This window comes from Oncorhynchus kisutch, linkage group LG19 (genome assembly GCF_002021735.2).
Source record: "Oncorhynchus kisutch isolate 150728-3 linkage group LG19, Okis_V2, whole genome shotgun sequence".
NCBI classification, from domain to species: Eukaryota; Metazoa; Chordata; class Actinopteri; order Salmoniformes; family Salmonidae; genus Oncorhynchus; species Oncorhynchus kisutch.
This window is the reverse complement of record NC_034192.2, coordinates 44433670-44459033: the sequence shown is the minus strand read 5'-3', so window position 1 is coordinate 44459033 and position 25364 is coordinate 44433670. Positions and strand designations below refer to the sequence as shown.

At 42.2% G+C, this 25364-nt stretch overlaps 1 protein-coding gene across 1 annotated transcript in view; it reads right to left on the bottom strand.

The window, feature by feature from the left end:
* Positions 1-16192, bottom strand: part of LOC109864870 (palmitoyltransferase ZDHHC9-like) — a 42508-nt gene extending 26316 nt beyond the window's left edge. The window contains exon 1 of the mRNA XM_020452893.2: positions 15319-16192. Coding sequence (XP_020308482.1) covers positions 15319-15482 — 164 coding nt within the window. The 5' untranslated portion in view covers positions 15483-16192. The remainder of the gene's footprint in view (positions 1-15318) is intronic.
* Between the last annotated feature and the right edge of the window lie 9172 nt (positions 16193-25364).

Here is a 25364-nt window from a genome sequence, read left to right as displayed (position 1 = left end):
TGGTCATACAGTACAGGCTAATGGCCATGTTGGACAGGTTGATGAGTCTTGAGTGTATTTCACAGTGTAACAGGATATGGGTTTGATTATGCAAACGGAAATTATTTTTAAAAAACACCAGATTTTTTGTGGATCCTGATGTATAAAGATGGTGGATCTTCCTACAAAATCCCAAACATAATCAATCCAAGAAAATGCGTTCTAGTTGAAGAACCAACTTTCTCCCAAATCAGTCTGGTACACATGCACAAGGCAGGTTTATGATGGAAGCCCCAGACACTGACTGGTTAGGCTGGTTCTGTCATATTCAGTTCCCATTTAAAAATGTTTCATTTCCTCTTTTTGTTTGGGTGCCATTTTATGCTGACTCAAACACTCATACATCATAGTGAAAATGTTCGGTAAGAGGGAGGGGTGTAGCTACAGTGTACAAGAGTGAGTCAACAAAACACAGGGTGACAAAGTCTACCTGTTCCTTTCACATTATGGAGATTGACTTGACTTCAGGATTTATTACTTTGAACTTAGTGGGGCAAAAGGCACTATGTAGATTAGACAGGTAAGTCTGCATACAGGTGCCATACGTTTCCACCCAGTACCTATTTAATAGTCTGGTTCCACATCTGTTTGCGCTGTGTCCAACTCCTTTGCTTGACAATGACCATGGGAGTTGGAAAGATGGCATAAACAGATCTGGGAACAGGCTACCTTTTCAACACTAATGGAAAAATGAAAAGGAGCAGAGATCCATCCAATCAATATACATTTCCACTAGATTAAGCCCTGAGGCAGATGGACTGAGCTATATTTAAAAAAATATATAAACAATGCTGTTTCAGTTTTCATCAACAGCATAATTAATCACATTCAGACTCAACACTCATTGTCAGATTCTGTGTTCAGTATTATTTGCCTTTGAAAATCTCTCAATATGATCAATGCAGCCATTTTTGTCTCAACATCAAATCCTTGCTGGGTTATAATTAAGCACCTTACTGTGATTTTTAAAATTGAAAACGTGGTGAAAAAGAAACAAAAATAGCAATTTCTCAAGCAAGAATTTTGCTAGGACTGTCTGGGAGTGGTCTGGGTGGGGAGGGGAAAACTGAAAACTAGCTCGTATTGGCCGAGGGGTTTGGAACTCTTATTGGTCTATTAACTAAGGCTGTCTCTGGACCTGACAGTTCATGCAGCTTTAGCATTCTGATAATGGAGTTCTGGTAGAATCCAGATTGAGGAGAAATCTCCACACAATGCATCCCTGACCACCTCCTGAAATGGTCAGACAGATCTGAACACAATCAGACCACAAAGCAACTTGTGGGTCTAGACCAGTCTTTTCATTGCAAGCTTTGTGTTCTGATAGCCGAAGTCGCATGTAACAGTAGACACAACCTAATTTACCACCTGGTGATATCACAAGGCAGGCCACAACTACATCCCTCCAAAACAGGCAGTCTTTTCAAACAGATCTTACACTTAAAATCAGCATTATCCTAATTTTCACAATTTAGCAATACTATTCCAACCTCAGTGTGGAAGTGTATAGAAAAAACAGGAAATCTCATTTGACTGCACTGGGCCTTTAATATGTTGTCATATATTCCCTTGTTTGTTCTTTCTCTCCCCCGTTGTAGTCGGTGAGAAAGGCTCCCCAAAGTAGGCTATATTTATGCCCTCAAGTCATCTCAAAATAACATCAAACCAAGTCATTGAGCAACAAAATTCCTTTAAGAAATCTAATATAATATTAAAATTGGGCCTTGAGCCCAACCTGCATGCCATAGAACCTGTACAATTTGTCACACACTTTCCTAACACATGAGGCTTGTAACATCCAGTCCTTTGAATACATTGAAAGCAGAGCTAACATATCAACCACTACCTGGTATCAATTATAATAGGTAACAGATGCAGAGTAAACACTTTACTGTTCAATTTTAACCACTGGAGGGGGAGGGACATTTGATTGAGGGCTCTCTAATCTAGACTTTAAACCATTTAACTTCACACTCAACACTGATAGGATGATAGTTCTTGTTACTTAAGTCCTGTACCTAAGAAATATTTTTTTTTTGGTTCCCCTCAACTTTAGTTGTCCATGAAAATGGGAGCAATTCTCAGTTTGAGACTTATCTGCCCAATTTCCTGCTTTTTAGCCCAGGACTAGGCTTAATCGGTGTCTGGGAAACCGGCCGATCATGTATTTCAAGAGTGGAGATGAGGAGAGGCCTCTAAGGTGGAGACGTTGCAGCCTTAAAAAAAAGTTGAACCAAGGAATATGTCATGCCTTAGCTTTGCCACTCCTGACATTTGCCTTCACTGAGTATCTCATACCAAGCCTTTATGAATACATAACACCGGCGCTAGCTGTCTGTTGGAAAGCAGACGTGAATTATGTACTATACTGCTGCCCTAGCAGATCTGCAGTAGGCCTGCTGTGTAACCTCTCTATTTTGTAAGCTTTCTCTCTCACACACACACAGTAAACAGTTCTCTGACCCAGGAAAGAGTTCCATAATATTCGCCGCTGTATATTCTGACCAGAGTCCCTAGTGATCTCTAAGCCACAGTCATCTCAGCAACAACTGGGGCATGTTCTTCAGTTAGTATGTGATTCCATATTCTACATGTCATGTTTGTTCTAGACATAAATATCCTATCTGAACTTACCAAGGTTTGTGCCCGGTTGTCTTCATGACATATTGGCTTGAGACCAAGAATGGCCACAAGACTAAAAGTGCAGTCTGGACATTGCCCTTTGAACAATAAGAAAGAAACCCCAACCTACAGTAAGGGTGCAGTTTAGTGACATCAATATATAATAATGAACTCTAAAATAAAAATAAACACTATAATTGGTTACTCAACTTAAGGACAATCAAATAAACCAGTTGGAATTGAAAACTGTCTGATATTAATGTTCAGAAACAAGTTGCATCAGCAACAAAAAGTTGTAACAGTGGAGCAGAACAAAGAGATTCATTAATAAATCAGATCACAACGATGTGATTACATGAAATACCACACCAGTGACCTCTGACAGAGAGGAAAAAGGAACATAGTAGTGTGGAGAATCAATAAGGACCCAACAAGCCACTGCAATACAACAGCTGTGTTCCAAATGGCACCCTTTCCCCTATAGTGCACTACTTCTGACCAGGGCCCAGTAGATCAATATCTACTAATTGAGAAGGGACCGAAACCGTAAGACCCAAAATGCTGCCAGAGTGCCTATGAGGCAGTACCGCACACCTGAGTCCTTTATAGAGATGACAACAGACATCTCTTGGGAGAATGGTGGCATGTGTCTTCCATTTCAAAGCACTTGGATGGAGGTGAAAAACATGTAAAGTCTCTCCCCCTAGCTCACCTCCTGGACTTGAAGTACAGATATGAACAGGATCATTTCACTGAAATTCACTCTCCCTATAAACAAAACCTTAAATATTTTTAGGGAAGAAAGACTACTTTATGATAATTGGAAATAGATAGTTGTTCTGAATATGAAATCAGGGCACTGACTGGGTTGTGTTCATTAGACACCAAAATTAAGAAGAAAACAGACAACCAGGGAGTGACTACCTTTACCTGTTCAATCATAAAACACTCATTTAAATTTGCTGATTTAGACACACACACACACACACACAGGGGAAGATGGATACCCGGGGGGACCTCGGGTCTGTTACTAGATATCCTCTGGCCAGAGTCACACTAAGGTCAGCACTTGGCAGTGCAATCTCTCCCCCTCCCGAGCCACACACACACACAATATTTGAGGGATCTGACCGGGAGAAGCAAAGGGCCTCTCTGCTAGACTAGCCACCCCCATGAGGACTTGTACAGCAGCAGCCAGGCCTTCAGTTCAGAGCCAAATTACTATCAAAGCCTGAGCCTGTTCATTTAGCATCAAATAGAAGAAAAACAAACACATACAATTAGGGACCTGGACCAATAAGAAATGCTCATTTCTGTTTGTTGCAAAACATACAAAGACCACACAATCCTATTGTACGAATCAATGCTGGAACAAGGAACAAAAGCATGGAGATCGCTTCATCCTACAATTTGTTTCTACAATTTGGAGCCTCCCTCACTAGACTGCTGATGGTTGGTGATAAGTAGAGGTTAACCCAAGTTGGTTGGTTGTTCTTGGACTGGGTCCAGCCTGCTCAGGAGGACACTGCCTCTCTGTCCTCCAATCTATGCCCTGTTGCTACTTTTTAATCCAAAAAGTAACATGAAAGGAACCTGGCCCTAATGCAGTGAATTGATTCCCAAGGAAGATGTGTGTGTTGGATCTTCACGGACAAACATCAATATAATTAGTGGGAGGAGAACTAAGCTGGATCTCCTAGAGTAATGTAATCGTAGGATTCCTCTAAAGTTGTTGACCATGAGCTGTCAGAACTGGGCTGTGATTTGTTAGGGTACATAAAGCAGAACAGTGTGCAAACGAAAATGGAAAAAGAACACGAGCCTTTGTTCTTGGCCAAGCTCAGATAGGACCGCTCAGTTGCACTCAGATTCAGACGGTTTTCTTTAGTTTGGTGCCTAAAGAATGAACCCATGGTTAGATCTATCTCCCCTCTGAAAACAACTACATATATTCAGTGTAAAGAGTAGAGGTCGACCGATTAATCGGAATGGCTGATTAATTAGGGCCGATTTCAAGTTCTCATAACAAATAGGAATTTTTGGACACCGATTTGGGCGATTTAAAATATATATTTTTTAACACTTTTATTTAACTAGGCAAGTCAGTTAAGAACACATTCTTATTTTCAATGGCAGTAAAATAAAAAAATAGTTTCCGGATATGACCTAAGGCTCATATTTCTGTGTGTTTTCATGTTATAACTAAGTCTATGATTTGATAGAGCAGTCTGACAGCAGCAGGCTCGTAAGCATTCATTCAAACAGCACTTTAGTGCGTTTTGCCAGCAGATCTGCTGTTTATGACTTCAAGCCTATCACCTCCCGAGATTAGGCTCGTGTAACCGATGTGAACTGGCTAGCTAGTTAGCGGGGTGCGAGCTAATAGCGTTTCAAACGTCACTTGCTCTGAGAATTGGAGTGGTTGTTCCCCTTGCTCTGCAAGGGCCGCGGCTTTTGTGGAGCGATGGGTAACGCTACTTTGAGGGTGGCAGTTGTCGTTGTGTTCCTGGTTCGAGCCCAGGTAGGAGCGAGGAGAGGGATGGAAGCTATACTGTTACACTGGCATTAAAGTGCCTATAAGAACATCCAATAGTCAAAGGTTAATGAAATACAAATGGTAGAGAGAGAAATAGTCCTATAATAAGTACAACCTAAAACTTCTTACCTGGGAATATTGAAGACTCATGTTAAAAGGAACCACCCGCATTCATATGTTCTCATGTTCTGAGCAAGGAACTTAAAACGTTAGCTTTCTTACATGGCACATATTGCACTTTTACTTTCTTCTCCAACACTTTGTTTTTGCATTATTTAAACCAAATTGAACATGTTTCATTATTTATTTGAGGCTAAATTGATTTTATTGATGTATTATATTAAGTTAAAATAAGTGTTCATTAAGTATTGTTGTAATTGTCATTATTACAAAAACATTTAAAAAATAAATTTAAAAAAATATATATAAAAAAATATAAAAATCGGTATCGGCTTTTTTTGGTCCTCCAATAAATCGGTATCGGCGTTGAAAAATCATAATCGGTCGACCTCTAATAAAAAGAGGATGCTACACCAGCGATGATTATCCTGACCAGTATCCTATTGGTGTAAACCATGAAAGCACAGCCATCAAAAGGGGTTTCCATCATAGTTTCCTTACTCACATAAGACTAGTAGTTTGGCTACAATATTAGTAACATTGTTGCTAAATGAGGAATGTCAAACTGTCGCCAGATACAACAGACCCTCCGTGTCCAGCTGCAGAATCTGTCCCATAGATGATCCATGGCAACCTCACTCCATAACTCCATGTGCTGTAGCCAACTCCTATTGTCATGCCATACAGTCCATAATGGACATACAGTACCAGTCAAAAGTTTGGACACACCTACTCATTCAAGGGTTTATCTATATTTTTTTACTGTTTTCTACATAGTAGAATAGTGAAGACATCAAAACTATAAAATAACACTTATGGAATCATATAGTAAGTAATAAAAAGTGTTACACAAATCAAAATTTATTTTATATTTGAGATTCTTCAAAGTAGCCGCCCTTTGCCTTGATGACAGCTTTACACACTTAGCTGGTTAAGATATTGCTTCACCTGGAATGCTTTTCCAACAGTCTTGAAGGAGTTCCCACATATTTGGAGCACGTGTTCGCTGCTTTTTCTTCACTCTGCGGTCCAACTCATCCTAAACCATCTCAATTGGGTTGAAGTCAGGTGATTGTGGAGGCCAGGTCATCTGATGCAGCACTCTATCACTCTCCTCCTTTAGCCTTTCACGTCTGGATTCGTGTTGGGTCATTGTCCTGTTGAAAAACAAATGATAGTCCCACTAAGCACAAACCAGATGGGATGGTGTATCGCTGCAGAATGCTGTGGTAGCCATGCTGGTTAAGTGTGCCTTGAATTCTAAATAAATCACCAACAGTGTCGCCAGCAAAGCACCCCACACCACCTCCTCTACTTCGCTTCACGGTAGGAACCACATATGCGGAGATCATCCGTTCACCTACTCTGCATCTCACAAAGACATGGCAACCGTTCAGGGAAGTCAGGAACCAAAACACGCAGTCAGTCAGGAAAGCAAAGGCCAGCTTCTTCAGGCAGAAATTTGCATCCTGTAGCTCTAACTCCAAAAGGTTCTGGGACACTGAAGTCCATGGAGAACAAGAGCACCTCCTCGCAGCTGCCCACTGCACTGAGGCTAGGTAACACGGTCACCACCGATAAATCCATGATTATCGAAAACTTCAACAAGCATTTCTCAACGGCTGGCCATGCCTTCCTCCTGGCTACTCCAACCTCGGCCAACAGCTACGCCCCCCCCCCCCCCCCGCAGCTACTCGCCCAAGCCTCTCCAGGTTCTCCTTTACCCAAATAGCAGATGTTCTGAAAGAGCTGCAAAACCTGGACCTGTACAAATCAGCTGGGCTTGACAATCTGGACCCTCTATTTTTGAAACTATCCGCTGCCATTGTCGCAACCCCTATTACCAGCCTGTTCAACCTCTCATATCGTCTGAGATCCCCAAGGATTGGAAAGCTGCCGCAGTCAACCCCCTCTTCAAAGGGGGAGACACCCTGGACCCAAACCGTTACAGACCTATATCCATCCTGCCCTGCCTATCTAAGGTCTTCCAAAGCCAAGTCAACAAACAGGTCACTGACCATCTCGAATCCCACCGTACCTTCTCCACTGTGCAATCTGGTTTCTGAGCCGGTCACGGGTGCACCTCAGCCACGCTCAAGATACTAAACGATATCATAACCGCCATCGATAAAAGACAGTACTGTGCAGCCGTCTTCATCGACCTGGCCAAGGCTTTCGACTCTGTCAATCACCATATTCTTATCGGCAGACTCAGTAGCCTCGGTTTTTCTGATGACTGCCTTGCCTGGTTCACCAACTACTTTGCAGACAGAGTTCAGTGTGTCATATCGGAGGGCATGCTGTCCGGTCCTCTGGCAGTCCATGGGGGTGCCACAGGGTTCAATTCTCGGGGCGACTCTTTTCTCTGTATATATCAATGATGTTGCTCTTGCTGCGGGCGATTCCCTGATCCACCTCTACACAGACGACACCATTCTGTATACTTCCGGCCCGTCCTTGGACACTGTGCTATCTAACCTCCAAATGAGCTTCAATGCCATACAACACTCCTTCCGTGGCCTCCAACTGCTCTTAAACGCTAGTAAAACCAAATGCATGCTTTTCAACCGTTCGCTGCCTGCACCCGCACGCCCGACTAGCATCACCACCCTGGATGGTTCCAACCTAAAATATGTGGACATCTATAAGTACCTAGGTGTCTGGCTAGACTGTAAACTCTCCTTCCAGACTCATATCAAACATCTCCAATCTAAAATCAAATCTAGAGTCGGCTTTCTATTCCGCAACAAAGCCTCCTTCACTCACGCCGCCAAACTTACCCTAGTAAAACTGACTATCCTACCGATCCTCGACTTCGGCGATGTCATCTACAAAATAGCTTCCAACACTCTACTAAGCAAACTGGATGCAGTTTATCACAGTGCCATCCGTTTTGTTACTAAAGCACCTTATACCACCCACCACTGTGACCTGTATGCTCTAGTCGGCTGGCCCTCGCTACATATTCGTCGCCAGACCCACTGGCTCCAGGTCATCTACAAGTCCATGCTAGGTAAAGCTCAGCCTTATCTCAGTTCACTGGTCACGATGGCAACACCCATCCGTAGCACGCGCTCCAGCAGGTGTATCTCACTGATCATCCCTAAAGCCAACACCTCATTTGGCCGCCTTTCGTTCCAGTTCTCTGCTGCCTGTGACTGGAAGGAATTGCAAAAACCGCTGAAGTTGGAGACTTTTATCTCCCTCACCAACTTCAAACATCTGCTATCTGAGCAGCTAACCGATCGCTGCAACAGTACATAGTCGATCGGTAAATAGCCCACCAAATTTTACCTACCTCTTCCCCATACTGTTTATATTTATTTACTGTTCTGCTCTTTTGCACACCAATATCTCTACCTGTACATGACCATCTGATCATTTATCACTCCAGTGTTAATCTGCAAAATTTTAATTATTCGCCTACCTCCTCATGCCTTTTGCACACAATGTATATAGACTCTTTTTTTCTACTGTGTTATTAACTTGTTAATTGTTTACTCCAAGTGTAACTCTGTGTTGTCTGTTCACACTGCTATGCTTTATCTTGGCCAGGTCGCAGTTGCAAATGAGAACTTGTTCTCAACTAGCCTACCTGGTTAAATAAAGGTGAAATAAAAAAATAAAATGGCGGTTGGAACCAAAAATCTCAAATTTTGACTCATCAGATCAAAAGGACAGATTTCCACCAGTCTAATGTCCATTGCTCGTGTTTCTTGGCCTAAGCAAGTCTCTTCTTCTTGTTGGTGTCCTTTAGTAGTGGTTTATTTGCAGCAATTCGACCATGAAGGCCTGATTCACGCAGTCTCCTCTGAACAGTTGAGGTTGAGATGCTCCTGTTTCTTGAACCCTATGACACATTTATTTGGGCTGCAATCTGAGGCTGGTAACTAATGAACTTGTCCTCTGCAGCAGAGGTAACTCTAGGTCTTCCTTTCCTGTGGCGATCCTCATGAGAGCTAGTTTCGTCATAGTGCTTGATGTTTTTTGCGACCGCACTTGAAGAAACTTCTTGAAGTTCTTGAAATTTTCCAGTTTGACTGACCTTCATGTCTTAAAGTAATGATGGACTATCGTTTCAGTTTGCTTATTTGAGCTGTTCTTGTCATAATATGGACTTGGTCTTTTACCAAATAGGGCTCTCTTCTTTATACCACCCCTACCTTGTCACAGCACAACTGATTGTCTCAAACGCATTAAGTAAAGAAATTCAACAAATTAACTTTTAACAATGCACACCGATTCATTTAAATGCATTCCAAGTGACTACCTCATGAAGCTGGGTGAGAAAATGTCAAGAGTGTGCAAAGCTATAATCAAAGCAAAGGGTGGCTACTTTGAAGAATCTCAAATATAAACAAATATAGTTTAACACTTTTTTGGTTACTACATGATTCCGTAAGTGTTATTTCTCATGTAGATGTCTTCACTATTCTACAATGTCAAAAATATATATTTTTTTTAAATAGAGAAAAACCCTTGAATGAGTAGGTGTCCAAACTTTTGACTGGTACTGTACATACAGTCCAAAGAGCTCATGGGACAAGGCCAGATCCATGGGAATTGGAGAAGTCCTGTCTATATAGATGTCTCTCTTTTTACATGCAGATTTTGACTTGTCTGGCCCATGATCCATGGGCATTTTAAGATTTAGACATCTATGTGTTAGGACAGGTATTCCAATTGCGCATACCCCCCAGTGGGTACGCCAAGTAAAAATGTGATTCACCTCCACATTTTCAATCAATACATTTATATTTTCCAACGTGTGTAGCCACGTTTCACGGCCAAAAATAAAATTAAACCATCTAGTGTTCAGCGAAATAACAATGTCAAATACAGGTAGCCTAGTCAAATAATTCCACTAACGTTCCATATGTATGGGAATTCCACTAACAGTCCGTATGTATGGGAATTCCACTAACAGTCCGTATGTATGGGAATTCCACTAACAGTCCATATGTATGGGAATTCCACTAACAGTCCGTATGTATGGGAATTCCACTAACAGTCCATATGTAGCCAAACCGTAGCTCCTGCTCATTCCATTTGCTCGAAAAATGGTAAATGGTTAAATAATAAATGGTTAAATAAAATGTAGCCCCGCATCCACAGAGGCACATACCATCTCTGCTGGTAGCTACTACCAACAGTACACCTGCACCTGTTGACGAAACAAGATGTTCTGCGTCAACGATCACATCCAATGCTAGCATCAGTAATTCTACATTTGTTGTTAGCCCAGCTAGCATGGACACACAGTTGTGAAGCTGATGCAGCCAAAGAGCTACTGCCCCCTTACCCGGGAAAGCTACGAACAGACAGGGACATGGACCATCGAAGAGGGGCAAATATGATGAGAAATACATTGATTTGGGGTTCACTTATATTTGGGAGTAGAGCCTTTACTCAGCCTCAGTGTGTTATAAACTCAGCAAAAAAAGAAACATCCTCTCACTGTCAACTGTGTAAATTTACATGTGTAAATATTTGTATGAACATAACAATATTCTACAAAGACTAATTTAACAAGTTCCACAGACATGTGACTAACAGAAATGGAATAATGTGTCCCTGAAAAACGGGGGGGGGGGGGGTCAAAATCAAAAGTAACAGTCAGTATCTGGTGTGGCCACCAGCTGCATTAAGTACTGCAGTGCATCCCCTCCTCGTGGACTGCACCAGATTAGCCAGTTCTTGCTGTGGGTGTTCCCCCACTCTTCCACCAAGGCACCTGCAAGTTCCCGGACATTTCTGGGGGGAATGGCCCTAGCTCTCACCCGCCGATCCAACAGGTCCCAGACGAGCACAATGGGACTGAGAGCCGGGCTCATCGCTGGCCATGGCAGACCACTGACATTCCTGTCTTGCAGGGAATCACTCACAGAACGAGCAGTATGGCTGGTGGCATTGTCATGCTGGTGGGACATGTCAGGATGAGCCTGCAGGAAGGGTACCACATAACGGAGGAGGATGTCTCCTTGTTACGCACAGTGTTAATATTGCCTGCAATGACAACAAGCTCAGTCCGATGATGCTGTGACACCACCCCAGACCATGACAGACCCTCCACCTCCAAAATCGATCCCGCTCCAGAGTACAGGCCTCGGTATAATGCTCATTCCTTCGACAATAAACACGAATCCGACCATCACCCATGGTGTCCTAGGTTTTCATAACTGTAACCTTAATTGCCTTCAGTCTGTAAGCTGTTAGTGTCTTAACGACCGTTCCACAGGTGCATGTTCATTAATTGTTTATGGTTAACTGAACAAGCATGGGAAACGGTGTTTAAACCCTTTACAATGAAGATCTGTGAAGTTATTTGGATTTTTACAAATTATTTTTGAAAGAGTACTTTTTGCTCAGCAAAAAAAGAAACTCACAATTCGATGAAACCTTCACAATTGCGTAGAAATTTAGAAAATGCCATTTTGAAAAATAAGCCGAAGGAGTTAGAGCGAGAATTAAGACGACTTTCGAGTAGTAAAACATGTATAAAAGCAACAGATACCATTAATAAGGGGCTAGAAGTGTCTTATATGGTGAGCTACCGTGTGGCTAGGCCAGGCAAGCCCCATACTATTGTGGAGGACTTAATTCTTCCTGCTGCTGCGGATATGGCTGGGACAACGCGGGGGAAAAGGCCAAAAAAACTATACAGACAATGTCTTCACCAAACAGCACTGTTTCACGACGCATCAGTGACATGGCAGAAGATGTTTTGAAACAACCACTGCTTCGCATACAAGCCAGTGAATTATTTGCATTACAGCTGGATGAGTCAACAGACGAGGCGGGCCTGGCACAGCTCCTGGTATATGTCCGTTACTTTTATGGGGGGTCAATTAAGGAAGACATCCTCTTCTACAAACCAGGACAACATGAAAGGATATTTTTAAAGTACAGGACAACTTTGTGACATTAAATGGACTTTGGTGGTCAAGATGTGTTGGTATCTGTATTGATGGCGCAAAAGCCATGACAGGGAGACATTGTGGAGTGGTAACACGCGTGCAAACAGTTGCTCCCGACACCACTTGGGTAAACTGCAGCATCCACCAAGTCTCTTGCTGCCAAGGAAATGCCTGACAGCTTGAAATAGGTTTTGGACACTACAGTGAAATTGGTTAACTTTGTTAAAGCAAGGCCCCTGAACTCGTGTATTTTCTTCATTATGCAATGTTATGGACAGCGACCATGTAATGCTTTTACAACATACTGAATTGTGCTGGTTATCAAGGGGCAAAGTATTGACACAGTTTTTAAATTTTTTTTAAATTGAGAGACGAGCTTAAAGTTCTTGCATGATGTTTCTCACACAACTGGCCTATCTGGGTGATGCTTTTTCTCGCCTGAATGATCTGCATCCAGGATTACATGGAGTCTTCGCAATTATATTCAATATGCAGGACAAAATTGAGGCCATGATTGAGAAGTTGGAGCTCTTCCCTGTCCGCATCAACAAGGACAACACACAGGTGTTTCCATCATTGTATGATTTTTTTGTGTGAAAAGGAACTCAAGCTTACAGACAATGTCAAATGTGATATAAAAGATGACAAACAACTGGATTCATTATCCCTTTCATGCCAGTCCACTTACCGATATCTGAACAAGAGAGCCTCATCGAAATTGCAACAAGCGGTTCTGTGAAATGTTTATGTAATCAGAAGCCACTGCCAGATTTCTGGATTGGGCTGCGCTCAGAGGATCCTGCCTTGGCAAATTGCACTGTTAAGACACTGATGACCTTTGCAACCACATACCTATGTGAGAGTAGATTATCGGCCCTCACTACCATGAAAACTAAAGAGGCACAAGACTGTGTGGGGGAAATGATTTAAGACTGAGACTCTCTCCAATACAACCCAACATTGCAGAGTTATGTGTATCCTATCCAGCACTCCCTTCATTAACCTGTGGTGAGTTATTCACAATTGTCAATGAACAAATAAGGTTTTATATGTAGGATGGTTAAATAAAGAGTAAAATGATTGATTATTATTATTTGTGCCCTGGTCCTACGTATAAGAGCTCCTTCTCACGAGCCGGGTTGTGACGAACTTACACTCGTTCTTAAGTTTAATAAATGTATTGTATAGTTTGTGTGTGGCAGGCGAACAATGATGGCAAAAAACAACATTTGAGAGTGTGCTGACCCTGGTGCAGCTGGAGGTTAAATGTTTGTAGGGGTACGGGACTATAAAAAGTTTGTGAACCACTATGTTAGGACATTTAATATTTTTTGAGATATAGTATAGTGGAAATGAAAGATCCCAGATATCACTTCAGTTTCCGATAGAGGAGTGACTAGATGTTGGTTAGTGGTAGTGAGCTACTCTCTCAAACATGCCTCCTGAAAAGCATGAAAACCACAGTGCCTCTTTCTTCAGCAAATTGTCATTAGCCTGTCAAGGGGCTAGATCTGATATGGCTCAAATTGCTCTGTAATGGAGAGTTTTGAATTACAGCCCCTGTTCCCCAGCTCAATCTCTATGTTAATATTCAGGCCTCGCCATGAGAGATAATTATGGGGCAACTGTAATACGAACGTAGTGTGCTAACGGCGATCTGGCCATTAGTTACTGTTGGGCCTGGTCCAACCTCTAAACTAGTGGGATCAGCAATATCAGTCTCCACTCTGGCTCCGGGGCGAGACAACAGTTCCCTCTGTGGAGATTCAGAGAACATGTTCTGTTCATTATGCCAAAATGTTTCAATAACGTAAAATAAAATTGAGCGTTATTGATTGGACGAGTCCAGATATAGCCCCTCCCTGTTTCGGTCCGTTTTCTTACATTTGGTGCCGAATGAACTCGACCCAGACTCCCATTGAGCACACACAGAGATGGAAAGGGCTGCACATTTACTGTAAGGCCAGAGGCCCCAGGGAGCTACAGTCTGCAGCCACTGCTGTAGCTCCTCAGCAGTCCACTGGATAATTACATTAGGCCAAGAAGCCTAGCAGTGACGGTCCCTGTCCAGTAGAATTACTTGGTAAAACTTGATTCCAGCTGTTAGAATATCATGCATTACATTTCATGGAGGAAAACATTTTGTATTTATAGGGCACAACTAGTCATGAGCCTGGACACTGGACCACTTTTACTTGAGGCCTCCATTATTTTTATTAATGAATGATAAATCTGCAACAAACAAAAAAATATTTAGACAGGCACACTGACAAGGCATTGCCCGAACTGCTCTTTGGCCAGTCTGTTTCTGGGGGGCTACGGTTTCACTCTGAAACCTCAGTTGTAAAACACCTGGCCAGCTAGCTCCACCTGCCAAGTCCAATACAGGTGCAAGTTAGGTAAAATGGTTACAGTTAGGGGAAGGGTTAGCTAACATGCTAATAGTTGCAAAGTAGCAAGTAGTTGCTTTAGCTAAAATGCTAAAGTTGTCCATGAGATTCAAACACGCAACCTTTGTTACCTAGATTTTCATCCACCACAATCAACGCATGTCATATGTAGCTCTCCTAAACATATAATACTAATTTGAGTGTTACGGATTTACGCTTACTATGTTACGTCGTCTATGAGACCAGACTGTAAAGCTAGGTTTGATGTTTTATTATTATGTTCTGAAAGACAATGCTTAATGTTTAGCTAGGGCCCCTTTCACTGGACAGTAAGGGAATTAAATATGCAAGACTAGATATTAATCAATAATGGTTTCTGTCTGATACCACTCAGCCAACGATTTTCGTGGGGAGAATTTTTTTTCTTCAATATTTGATATGCCTCATCACTTAATGCATAGCTTGGTACAGGGTAAATAAAGGCTATTTTAGGCCTACTACATGTTATTAGTTTCATCAGACTTGCGGCCCTAAAAGTACCTCATCCTAGAAAACATTTTACACACCTAAGGAAACGTCATGGGACATTGATTTGTTCAGAATTTATTGAGAAAACACGGCCGAATTATTTTGACAGCTTGCTTGGTTGTTTGATCATCACCCAAATAAACAATGGATAAACAGATCTACTTACTCGAATGCGAAGAACAAGGAGCAGGTGCCAACGATGAGAAATAAGGTTAAATAGAAGACGCCTTTCTGCCGGGCCATCATTACGCGTCCATCACAGCAGAAAGTGTTTTTCCCTGGGAGCTTTTCCCATTTTCGTACCTTCCGTGTCATCATTACCGCCGACATACTGACAGTTTTCGATCAACTCAGTAAGCTATAGTGACATATAATGTTTATAGGCCACTGTATGTAAATTACAATATTTACTTGACTTTCAAAACGAAAATTATACGGTAAAGTACATTTCCCTGTGACAGGAAATATCCGTGAGATGGGTTTTTTTTTCCTTCACTTTTTATACGGGCGATTCAGCTCACAAATATGCGTATTCCTATGAACACTCCACGTTAGTTGTTCTGAAATGACATGATTGTGAAGCACTTGTCGTTCGTGTCATTCATTTGAACAAATCCATGCATCTATCCATATTTTCGGCAATCAAAGTTCTCCTCGTTTCAGTGCGTCCACATCCTTCCAGTGCCAGAGGGCTTCCATTCTAGAGTAGAACAGTAATCAGTATCTTAAATTCTCCCCTTTAATAACGGAATTTGTTTGAGTCAGATCTTTTTGGCCCAAAGGAAAGAATTCCAGTCTTGCTACTCGCATCAGGAGCGTGGACCTTGACCGAGTGACATCCATAAAACTGATAATACATGCGCGCACATGACAGTCATCGCTTGGTTTATGTTGATATTAGTCTATTCAGTAAGACATAACACATTTTAAAAAACAATAGTTCTATATCATAAATAATCGTTGCCTAAATAATGTGTTTTGATTTCCCGCAAGACGCGATGCGAGTTTGTCTCGTTTCTAATCAATGGGTGCAGGAAACACGCCTAGATTAAAATGTCTTGTTTTAAAGGGGCAGTACAGAAAGCAAGGAACAAAGGAGGTTGAGTTCTCTATCTGAAACATTGGGATATTACGCTACCAATCAAAAATATAAACGCAACAATTTCAAAGATTTTACTGAGTTACAGTTCATATAAGGAAATCAGTCAATTTAAATAAATAAATTAGTCCGCAATCTATAGATTTCACATGGCTGGGAATACAGATATGCATCTGTTGGTCACAGATACCTTAAAAAAAGGTTGTACGCGTCGATCCAGACCATCCCATACATGCTCAATGGGTGACATGTCTGGAGAGTATGCAGACCATGGAAGAACTGGGACATTTTTGCTTCCAGGAAATGTGTACCGATCCTTGCGACATGGGGCCGTGCATTATAATGCTGAAACATGAGGTGATGGCGGCGGATGATTGGTACGACAATGGGCCTCAGGATCTCATCACAGTATCTCTGTGCAATCAAATTGCATGATAAAATGCAATTGGATTCGATGTCCATTGCTTATGCCTGCCCATACCATAACCCCACCGCCACCATGGGGCACTCTGTTCACAACGTTGACATCAGCAAACCCGTCGCTGACGCTATGCCGTACACGTGGTCTGCGGTTGTAAGGCCAGTTGGATATACTGCCAAATTCTCTAAAACAATGTTGGAGTCGATTTATGATAGAGAAATTAACATTACATTCTCTGGCAACAGCTATGGTGGACATTCCTGCAGTCAGCATGCCAATTGCACGCTCCTCCAAAACTTGAGACATCTGTAACATAGTGTTGTGTGACAAAACTGCACATTTTAGAGTGGCCTTTTAGAGTGTGTTCTGTTATATTGTGTTCTATTCTATTGTGTTATATTCTGCGTTTTATTTGACTGTGTTCTATTCTATTGTGTTCTACTCTAGGCTAGAGTCTCTATTATCATTATCAATAAAAAAACAACAAAGAACATAATTGTGTCTGTAATATGCATTCTCCATAGAGAACAAAGCACACTGATGTTAGCCTACTCCTGAACAGAAAAGCATCGGTAGAAAATCTATATCCTTCATAATAAAATTAGTCTATGGAAATAATTACATGTCATCAAATAGGGGGAAATTAGTATTGATCAGTATTGGTTTATTAAAGTGCCCATTTTCACAATTTAGGCAAATGAGCAAATTCTATCAGAACATAAGGAGATCCACTGTGCAGGGCGTAACCCATGCTTAAAGAGCATCAGCAGGAACTGCAGTGAGGATGAGAGGGTCGTAAAGGAACTAGAGGAGTCAGAGAAGGGAGGGGGTTTGGCAGATCCTCTGGAAGGGCTGGACCGGAGGTAGTAAACAAGCAGAGCGGGAACCATTCTGTCTACATCATCACCACCAGGGATTCTGTCTATTTCAATCAGCCAATTTATGACTTGTCAGAGGCCATCGATGAGTAGTTTTACACTTGAGTTTATTGTTTAATTCGATATCATCATTCACCGTTGTTTTCTGAATCATAATGTCACTTGGGATGTCAGGATTTAGGCTTTTAGAATGTTTTACCCTCTCTAAACAGTGAGGTAAAATCAGGGATTAATATTAATTGAAAAACAAAACAATTTGATTTACATAAAACATACTCTGGAATACTGTAGGTTATGCCAAGTAGGTTCTTTGTATGTTAAATAATGTATTTCTGATAACTGAATGACAATTCGCACCCAAAAAACTATATCAATGATAAATGTTGATTATTGATAGCGTTGCACATGATTTTCATGGTGAATCCCTTAACCTGTAATTTTAACATGCAGAATCACATAGAATGCCAAGATATCCTTCCAGTTATATAAACCTCCATCATAAAACCAGATGTTCTAAAGACAGACATTCAATTGCCCATGTTTGTTCCCTTGTTTGCTCACTTTTCCACATCAATGACACTTACGGAAGTTATTGCCCACACACAGAAGAGATGCAGAGCAGGATGTAGCCATTAACAAAGTCTCGTGAATTCATAACGACTGTCAACAACTGATAGCATTCATGTCCCTGACATCCTCAGCAAATGTTTGATGTTCCAATGTTCTTTTATTTAACTGGAAATATAAGAATTGTCTCATTGTTTGATCATCTGTTATCTCTATGTCAATAAAGAGTCCCAGGGACAGGGGTTGATAACCATTTATAGACTTACATCATTTCTGAGTTTCTAATCAGTTAATAGCTGAGACCAGATACAGCAGGCTGTAATAATGCTTAATTGGGTAGAGCCTTGTAACAACAATGATGTCATCAAAGGCTACACTTTAGACTACCTAGAACCAACAGGTTATTCGACTGTCCCTGTAGGAGAGCCCTTTTAAGTTCCAGGTAGAACCTTTCACCCTTGGATGTACCATTGTACTGTCTCTAACTATGTGTGTGGGTGTGAGACTGGGATCTGAGGATGTGGGTTTCCCGTTTTGAACTTTGAGTGGTGGTAATTTGTCTAAAAGTGTCGAATATTGTGTGGCTGTGTCAGGTGCCTCCACCTAGTGGTTAGATATAATCATGACAATTCAGAAAACAAAACTCAGTTCTTTTCTCAATAAGTTTTGCTCAACTGCATCCTCTCCTCCATCCTCTCTTGCTTCCTTTTGAAAAAGGTCAAAGGTAATCAAAGAGAGGCAGCGAGAAGAGTGATTGTGGCAGAAAATGCGCTCAAATGAAATGAGAAGCTTCTTCTCCAAAACAGCAATATAACTGTTTGTGCCTCTTGAAACGGCATAGCAACAAATCAAATCTGATCAAATTGTATTAGTCACATGCGCCAAATACAACAGGTATTGTTAACTTACAAGCCCCTAACCAACAATGCAGTTCAAAAAATCTGATTAAGAATAAGAAATAAAAGGAACAAGTAATTAAATAGCAGCAGTAAAATAACAATAGCGAGACTATATACAGGGGGGTACCGGTACAGAGTCAATGTGCAGGGGCACCGGTTAGTTGAGGTAATTGAGGTAATATGCACATGTCGGTAGAGTTATTAAAGTGACTATGCATAGATGATAACAGAGAGTAGCAGCGGCGTCAAAGAGGGGGGGGCAATACAAATAGTCTGGGTAGCCATTTCATTAGATGTTCAAGAATCTTATGGCTTTGGGGTAGAAGCTGTTTAGAAGCCTCTTGGACCTAGACTTGGGTCTCCGGTATCGCTTTCCGTGCGGTAGCAGAGAGAACAGTCTATGACTAAGGTGGCTGGAGTCTTTGACAATTTTTAGGGCCTTCCTCTGACACCGCCTGGAATAGAGGTCCTGGATGGCAGGAAGCTTGGCCCCAGTGATGTACTGGGCCGTACGCACAACCCCCTGTGGTGCCTTGCGGTTGGAGGCCGAGCAGTTGGTATACCAGGCAGTGATGCAACCAGCCAGGATGCTCTCGATGGTGCAGCTGTAGAACCTTTTGAGGATCTGAGGACCCATGTCAAATATTTTTAGTATCCTTCGGGGGAATAGGTTTTGTCATGCCCTCTTCACGGCTGTCTTGGTGTGCTTGGACCATGTTAGTTTGTTGGTGATGTTGACACCAAGGAACTTGAAGCTCTCAACCTGCTCCACTATAGCCCTGTCGATGAGAATGGAGGCGTGCTAGATTCTCCTTTTCCTGTCGTCCACAATCATCTCCTTTGTCTTGATCACGTTGAGGGAGAGGTTGTTGTCCTGGCACCACACGACCAGGTCTCTGACCTCCCCCCTATAGGCTGTCTCGTCATTGTCGGTGATCAGGTCTACCACTGTTGTGGCAAACTTAATGATGGTGATGGAGTCGTGCCTGGCCGTGCAGTCATGAGTGAACAGGGAGCACTCACCCCTGAGGGGTCCCTGTGTTGAGGATCAGTGTGGCAGATGTGTTGTTGCCTACACTTACCCCCTGGGGGCGGGGCATCAGGAAGTCCAGTATCCGGTTGCAGAGGGAGGTGTTTAGTCCCAGGGTCCTTAGCTTATTGATGAGCTTTGAAGGCACTATGGTGTTGAATGCTGAGCTGTAGTCAATGAATAGCATTCTCATGTAGGTGTTCCTTTTGTCCAGGTGGGAAAGGGCCGTGTGGAGTGCAATAGAGTTGGCATCATCTGTCGATCTGTTTGAGCGTAATGCAAATTGGAGTGGGTCTAGGTTTTCTGGGATAATGGTGTTGATATGAGCCATGACCAGCCTGCCAAAGCACTTCATGGTTACAGACATGAGTGCTACGGGTCGGTAGTCATTTAGGCAGGTTAGTTAGTGATCTTGGGCACAGGGACTATGGTGGTCTGCTTAAAATGCGTTGGTGTTACAGACTCGGACAGGGAGAGGTTGAAAATGTCAGTGAAGGCACTAGCCAGTTAGTCATCGCATGCTTGCAGTACACGTCCTAGTAATCCGTCTGGCCCTGCGACCTTGGGTATGTTGACCTATTTAAAGGTCTTACTCACATAGTCTGCGGAGAGCGTGATCACACAGTCTTCCGGAACAGATGGTGCTCTCATGCATGTTTCAGTGTTATTTGCCTCAAAGCGAGCATAGAGGTACTTTAGCTCATCTGGTAGGCTTGTGTCACTGGGCAGCTCTCGGCTGTGCTTCCCTTTGTCGTTTGTAATGGTTTGCAAGCCTTGCCACGAGTGTCAGAGCCGGTGTAGTACGATTAGATCTTAGTCCTGTATTGACGCTTTGCCTGTTTGATGGTTCATCGGAGGGCATATTGGGATTTCTTATAAGCTTCCAGGTTAGAGTCCCGCTCCTTGAAAGTGGCAGCTCTAGCCTATAGCTCAGTCAGGATGTTGCCTGTAATCCATGGCCTCTGGTTGAGGTATGTACGTACGGTCACTGTGGGGACGACATCATCAATGCACTTTTTTATTGACCGAGTCACTGGTGCTTCCGGCGAGCTTTGTAGGCATCTCTGTGTGTGGAGTAAAGGTGGTCTAGAGTTTTTTTCCCTCCGGTTGCACATTTAACATGCTGATAGAAATGTAGTAAAACAGATTTAAGTTTCCTTGCATTAAAGTCCCCGGCCACTAGGAGTGCCGCCTCTGGATGAACATTTTCCTGTTTGCTTATGGCGGAATACAGCTCATTGAGTGCGGTCTTAGTGACAGCTTCGGTCTGTGGTGGTATGTAGACAGCTACAAAAAAATGCAGATGAAAACTCTCTAGGTAGTTAGTGTGGTCTACAGCTTATCATGAGATACTCTACCTCAGGGGAGCAAAATCTCGAGACTTCCTTAGATATCGTGCACCAGCTGTTGTTTACAAATATACATATTCCGCCCCCCTTGTCTTATCAGACGCCGCTGTCCTATCCTGCCGATGCAGCATATAACCAGTCAGCTGTATGTTGATAATGTTGTCGTTCAGCCACGACTCCGTGACGCTTAAGATATTGCAGTTTTTAATGTGCAGTTGGTAGTTTAATCTTCCTCGTTGGTCGTTGATTTTATTGTCCAATGATTGCATGTTAGATAGTATAACGGAAGGCAGTGGTGGGGATCGCCTTCGAATTCTCCGAATGCAGCCCAACCTCCGTCCTCTTTTTCTCCGTCTTCTCTTCACGCAAATGACGGCGATTTGGGCCTGTTCCTGGGAAAGCAGTATGTCCTTCATGTCGGGCTTGTAAGATTTGTTAAAGGAAAAAAAAGCTTCTGCCAGTTTGTGGTGAGTAATCGCTGTTCTGATGTCCAGAAGCAATTTTCGGCCATTAGAGACGGTAGCAGCAACATTATGTACAGAATAAGTTTTAAAAAACAAGTTACAAACAATGCAAAAAAACAAACAAAAACACATTCGGTTAGGAGCACGTAATATGTCAGCCATCTTCTCCGGTGCCATGATAAGTACACTTCCTCAAAATAGTCTATATTCATCTCAGACAACTCAAGAAATGTGTAATTATTTGTGAAGTTTTTGCAAAGGAGGCTTTATTTTACATCTACATTACATCTACATCTACATTCATGTGCATGAAAACTAGTTGTCTGTTGTTGAATGACAACAAACACTTAATTGAAGAATCCCTACTGTTGACCAATCACAATGAAGGGGCGTAGACTTCGGCTACTGAACTTCAACAAGTCTCAATAAAATTATGTCCTGTGCGCAAACAGCCAGAATAAAAACTGCAGAACGTTGCCAAACACAATACAAACCAAAACGTCACAAATGTTTGTCATAAATATATGTGCAAAGTGTTTAGACCGGGAAGCATATGGTAACCTTTACAGGGGTGGATCCCAAAATAAATGTGTAAAATTATTATTTTTTTAAATTAAGTTAGTTGTACAAGACATTTTATAGATAAAAGGATACGTAGCATATTGTTTTTAAATGTGTGCGTGCTTTTCTCAACTGACAATACAATACATCTGATTCAAAGGGGGTGTGGCAGAGGGGAAGACCGTCTTTCATTTGCCTATTAACGAATTGACACACTCCTCGACCACTTATCAGTTTCCGGGTCATGGAGGACAGAGGAGAAAGGACGGAGGACATGCTTTTGCCCAAATGAGAAAAGGCCTCATTTCAGACAAGCACGTTTTAATCCACTTCCCCTCACCTCATCTTCTCTCTTCGATTACTTTTGACCTTTTTCAAAAAGTTGGTTCGGAGATAACGGAGGGGAGAGTACGCAGGAGTTGAGCAAATCCAGTTGAGAAAAGGCCATACTCTCCTCGACCACTCGACCACCTACAGGTTTCTGGGTCACGGAGGACAGGGGAGAGAGAGAGGGCAGAGGACGTATCCTCCACTAAAATTGGAGTTGAGGATAAGTGTGTGAATGATACTGAATCGCTTCTTGTTGGGATTCGTTTGTTGAGTAAGGATGCAAATGTGGGACACCCGCTTGAGGTGTTGAAAATGGTGAAGTATGCGTTTGGAAAAGTGGAGTCAGAGTGACTCGGAATGATCTTATTTTGATTAAATGCATTTCTGAAGAGCAGAGGAAGATTGCAGAGGGCCTCCTTACTAGCCTATTCATCCTCTCTTTTGTATCGTCTGAGATCCCCAAAGAATGGAAAGCTGCTGCGGTCATCCCCCCTCTTCAAAGGGGGAGACACTCTTCGAAAGCCAAGTTAATAAACAGAACACAGACCATTTCGAATCCCACCGTACCTTCTCCACTATGCAATCTGGTTTGCGAGCTGGTCACCGATAAAAGACATTTCTGTGCCGCCGTCATCATCGACCTGGCCAAGGCTTTCGACTCTGTCAATCACCCATTCTTATCGGCAGACTCAATAGCCTTGGCTTCTCAAATGACTGCCTCGCCTCGTTCACCAACTACTTCTCAGATAGCGTTCAGTGTTTCAAATCGGAGGGCCTGTTGTCCGGACCTCTGGCAGTCTCTATGGGGGTGCCACAGGGCTCAATTCACGGGCCGACTCTTTTCTCTGTATATATCAATGATGTCGCTCTACTCCTTTTTGGATTAATACACATCTAAGACTCCAACCATCTGCATCATGTGTCTGCATCTGGGTCTCGCCTTGTGTCCTGATAGGTGTCCAAAGTTTTGACTGGTACTATATGTAAATGTTACATTTCTATAAAAAAAAAATATATATAGTTTTGCAAAGAAATTGAAAAACCTGTTTTTGCTTTGTCATTATGGGGTATTGTGTGTAGATGAGGATAATTTTTTCTTAATCCATTTTAGAATTAAGGCTAATGTATCAAAATGAGGTTAAGGTCAAGGGGTCTGAATACTTTCCGAATTAACTGTATGTACACATGACAATACGCACTACACATAAGGACAATCAATTCTAATTAACTTCATATTACGTCATATAGGCAACTACTGTAGATCGGAGAGTATTCAGGCAATTTTGTAATTGCTTCAAATAACCTAATGATAGGTTAGAATTGTTTTGACGTATTGCTAACAGCAAGACAAATTCTGAAGGCATGCTGACCAAAATTACGATCGTTCTCTGTGTCACAGTATCAATCTGCACATCGAGTTCAATTTGATCACAGTTCAATACAAATCTAACTGTCCAGCCTACTGATGAACCTAATCTCACTGTCTGTGGGTCCGAGGGCTGCCTGACTGGTATGTAGGCTAACCTCAATGTCTGTTTTTAGCATGTAAGCGGACCATCGTTTTTGAAACAAAACAAAAATAATACATTTCATTGCGGGAAGGGGGAAAATACAAAATACTAAAATAAATCCAACATCCCATTCCTTCAGTCACAGTTCAAATCACGTCCCTACACAGGATCAGGTGCCTGTGAGGACGGAGCATTCATCGACATGATTCCTTGTAAGACTTCTGCAGAAAAGTTCCTGAGTCACAAAAAAACACTCAGCCGCACTCACAACGTTGCTTATTTTCTCAATTTCTTCTTCATTTGCTCTGTGCAGTTAACCAAAGTAATACATGCTAGAAAGTCCACCTTCTTAACCTGCAGCACGTCAGGATCCCTCTGACAAGGAACATCATCTTGTGTCTCTACTCCTACTACCATTACTTCTTCAACTTCACTCCTTTCTTCTTGTGTGCACACCTGTCTGTTTCACACCTGTTTGTCCTAGCTAATCAGCCTTGCAATACGGGACCAATTCTGCCACAGACCGGGAGTAGAACAGAGCATGTGCAAAAATTGACATCCATGTTTGCTTTTGATTCGTTGTCGGGGTGGTATTGAATTCTTTTTCGTAGTAGGTTTGGATAACTTACGCAGCAGGTTGGGAGAATTAGGTTAAGGTTAGCAAATTGGTTAGCAAATTCTCTCCTAACCATCTACGAAGAGTCACCTGTATCAAAGCGGTGTGTTTTTAGGAAGTCCCAGGGTGCTATAGCATCTAACAATTTGATGTATTTATTTCCTGGGCACTGCTCAGCAACGCAAATGACATTCTTTATCAGAACCACTGACCACTAATATACCCTCTGAAGTTGGAATAGTGTAGATAGGCTACTTACCGGGTTCCAGGCGGTGTGAGCTCTGTCTCGACTCCTGGGTCGGCCAGCCCAAGCAGGTTATATTATGTTAATTTGATTGTGACAAATATGATACCAATATGAAAACACAAATAGGTCTGCCAAAAGAACCTTGCCAGGTGTGGAGGCTAGGCTACTCAATCCATCTCTCAACTGATTTTCTGTCAATCCCATCTTCTTCTATGGAATATTGGCGATCACATAATTTAA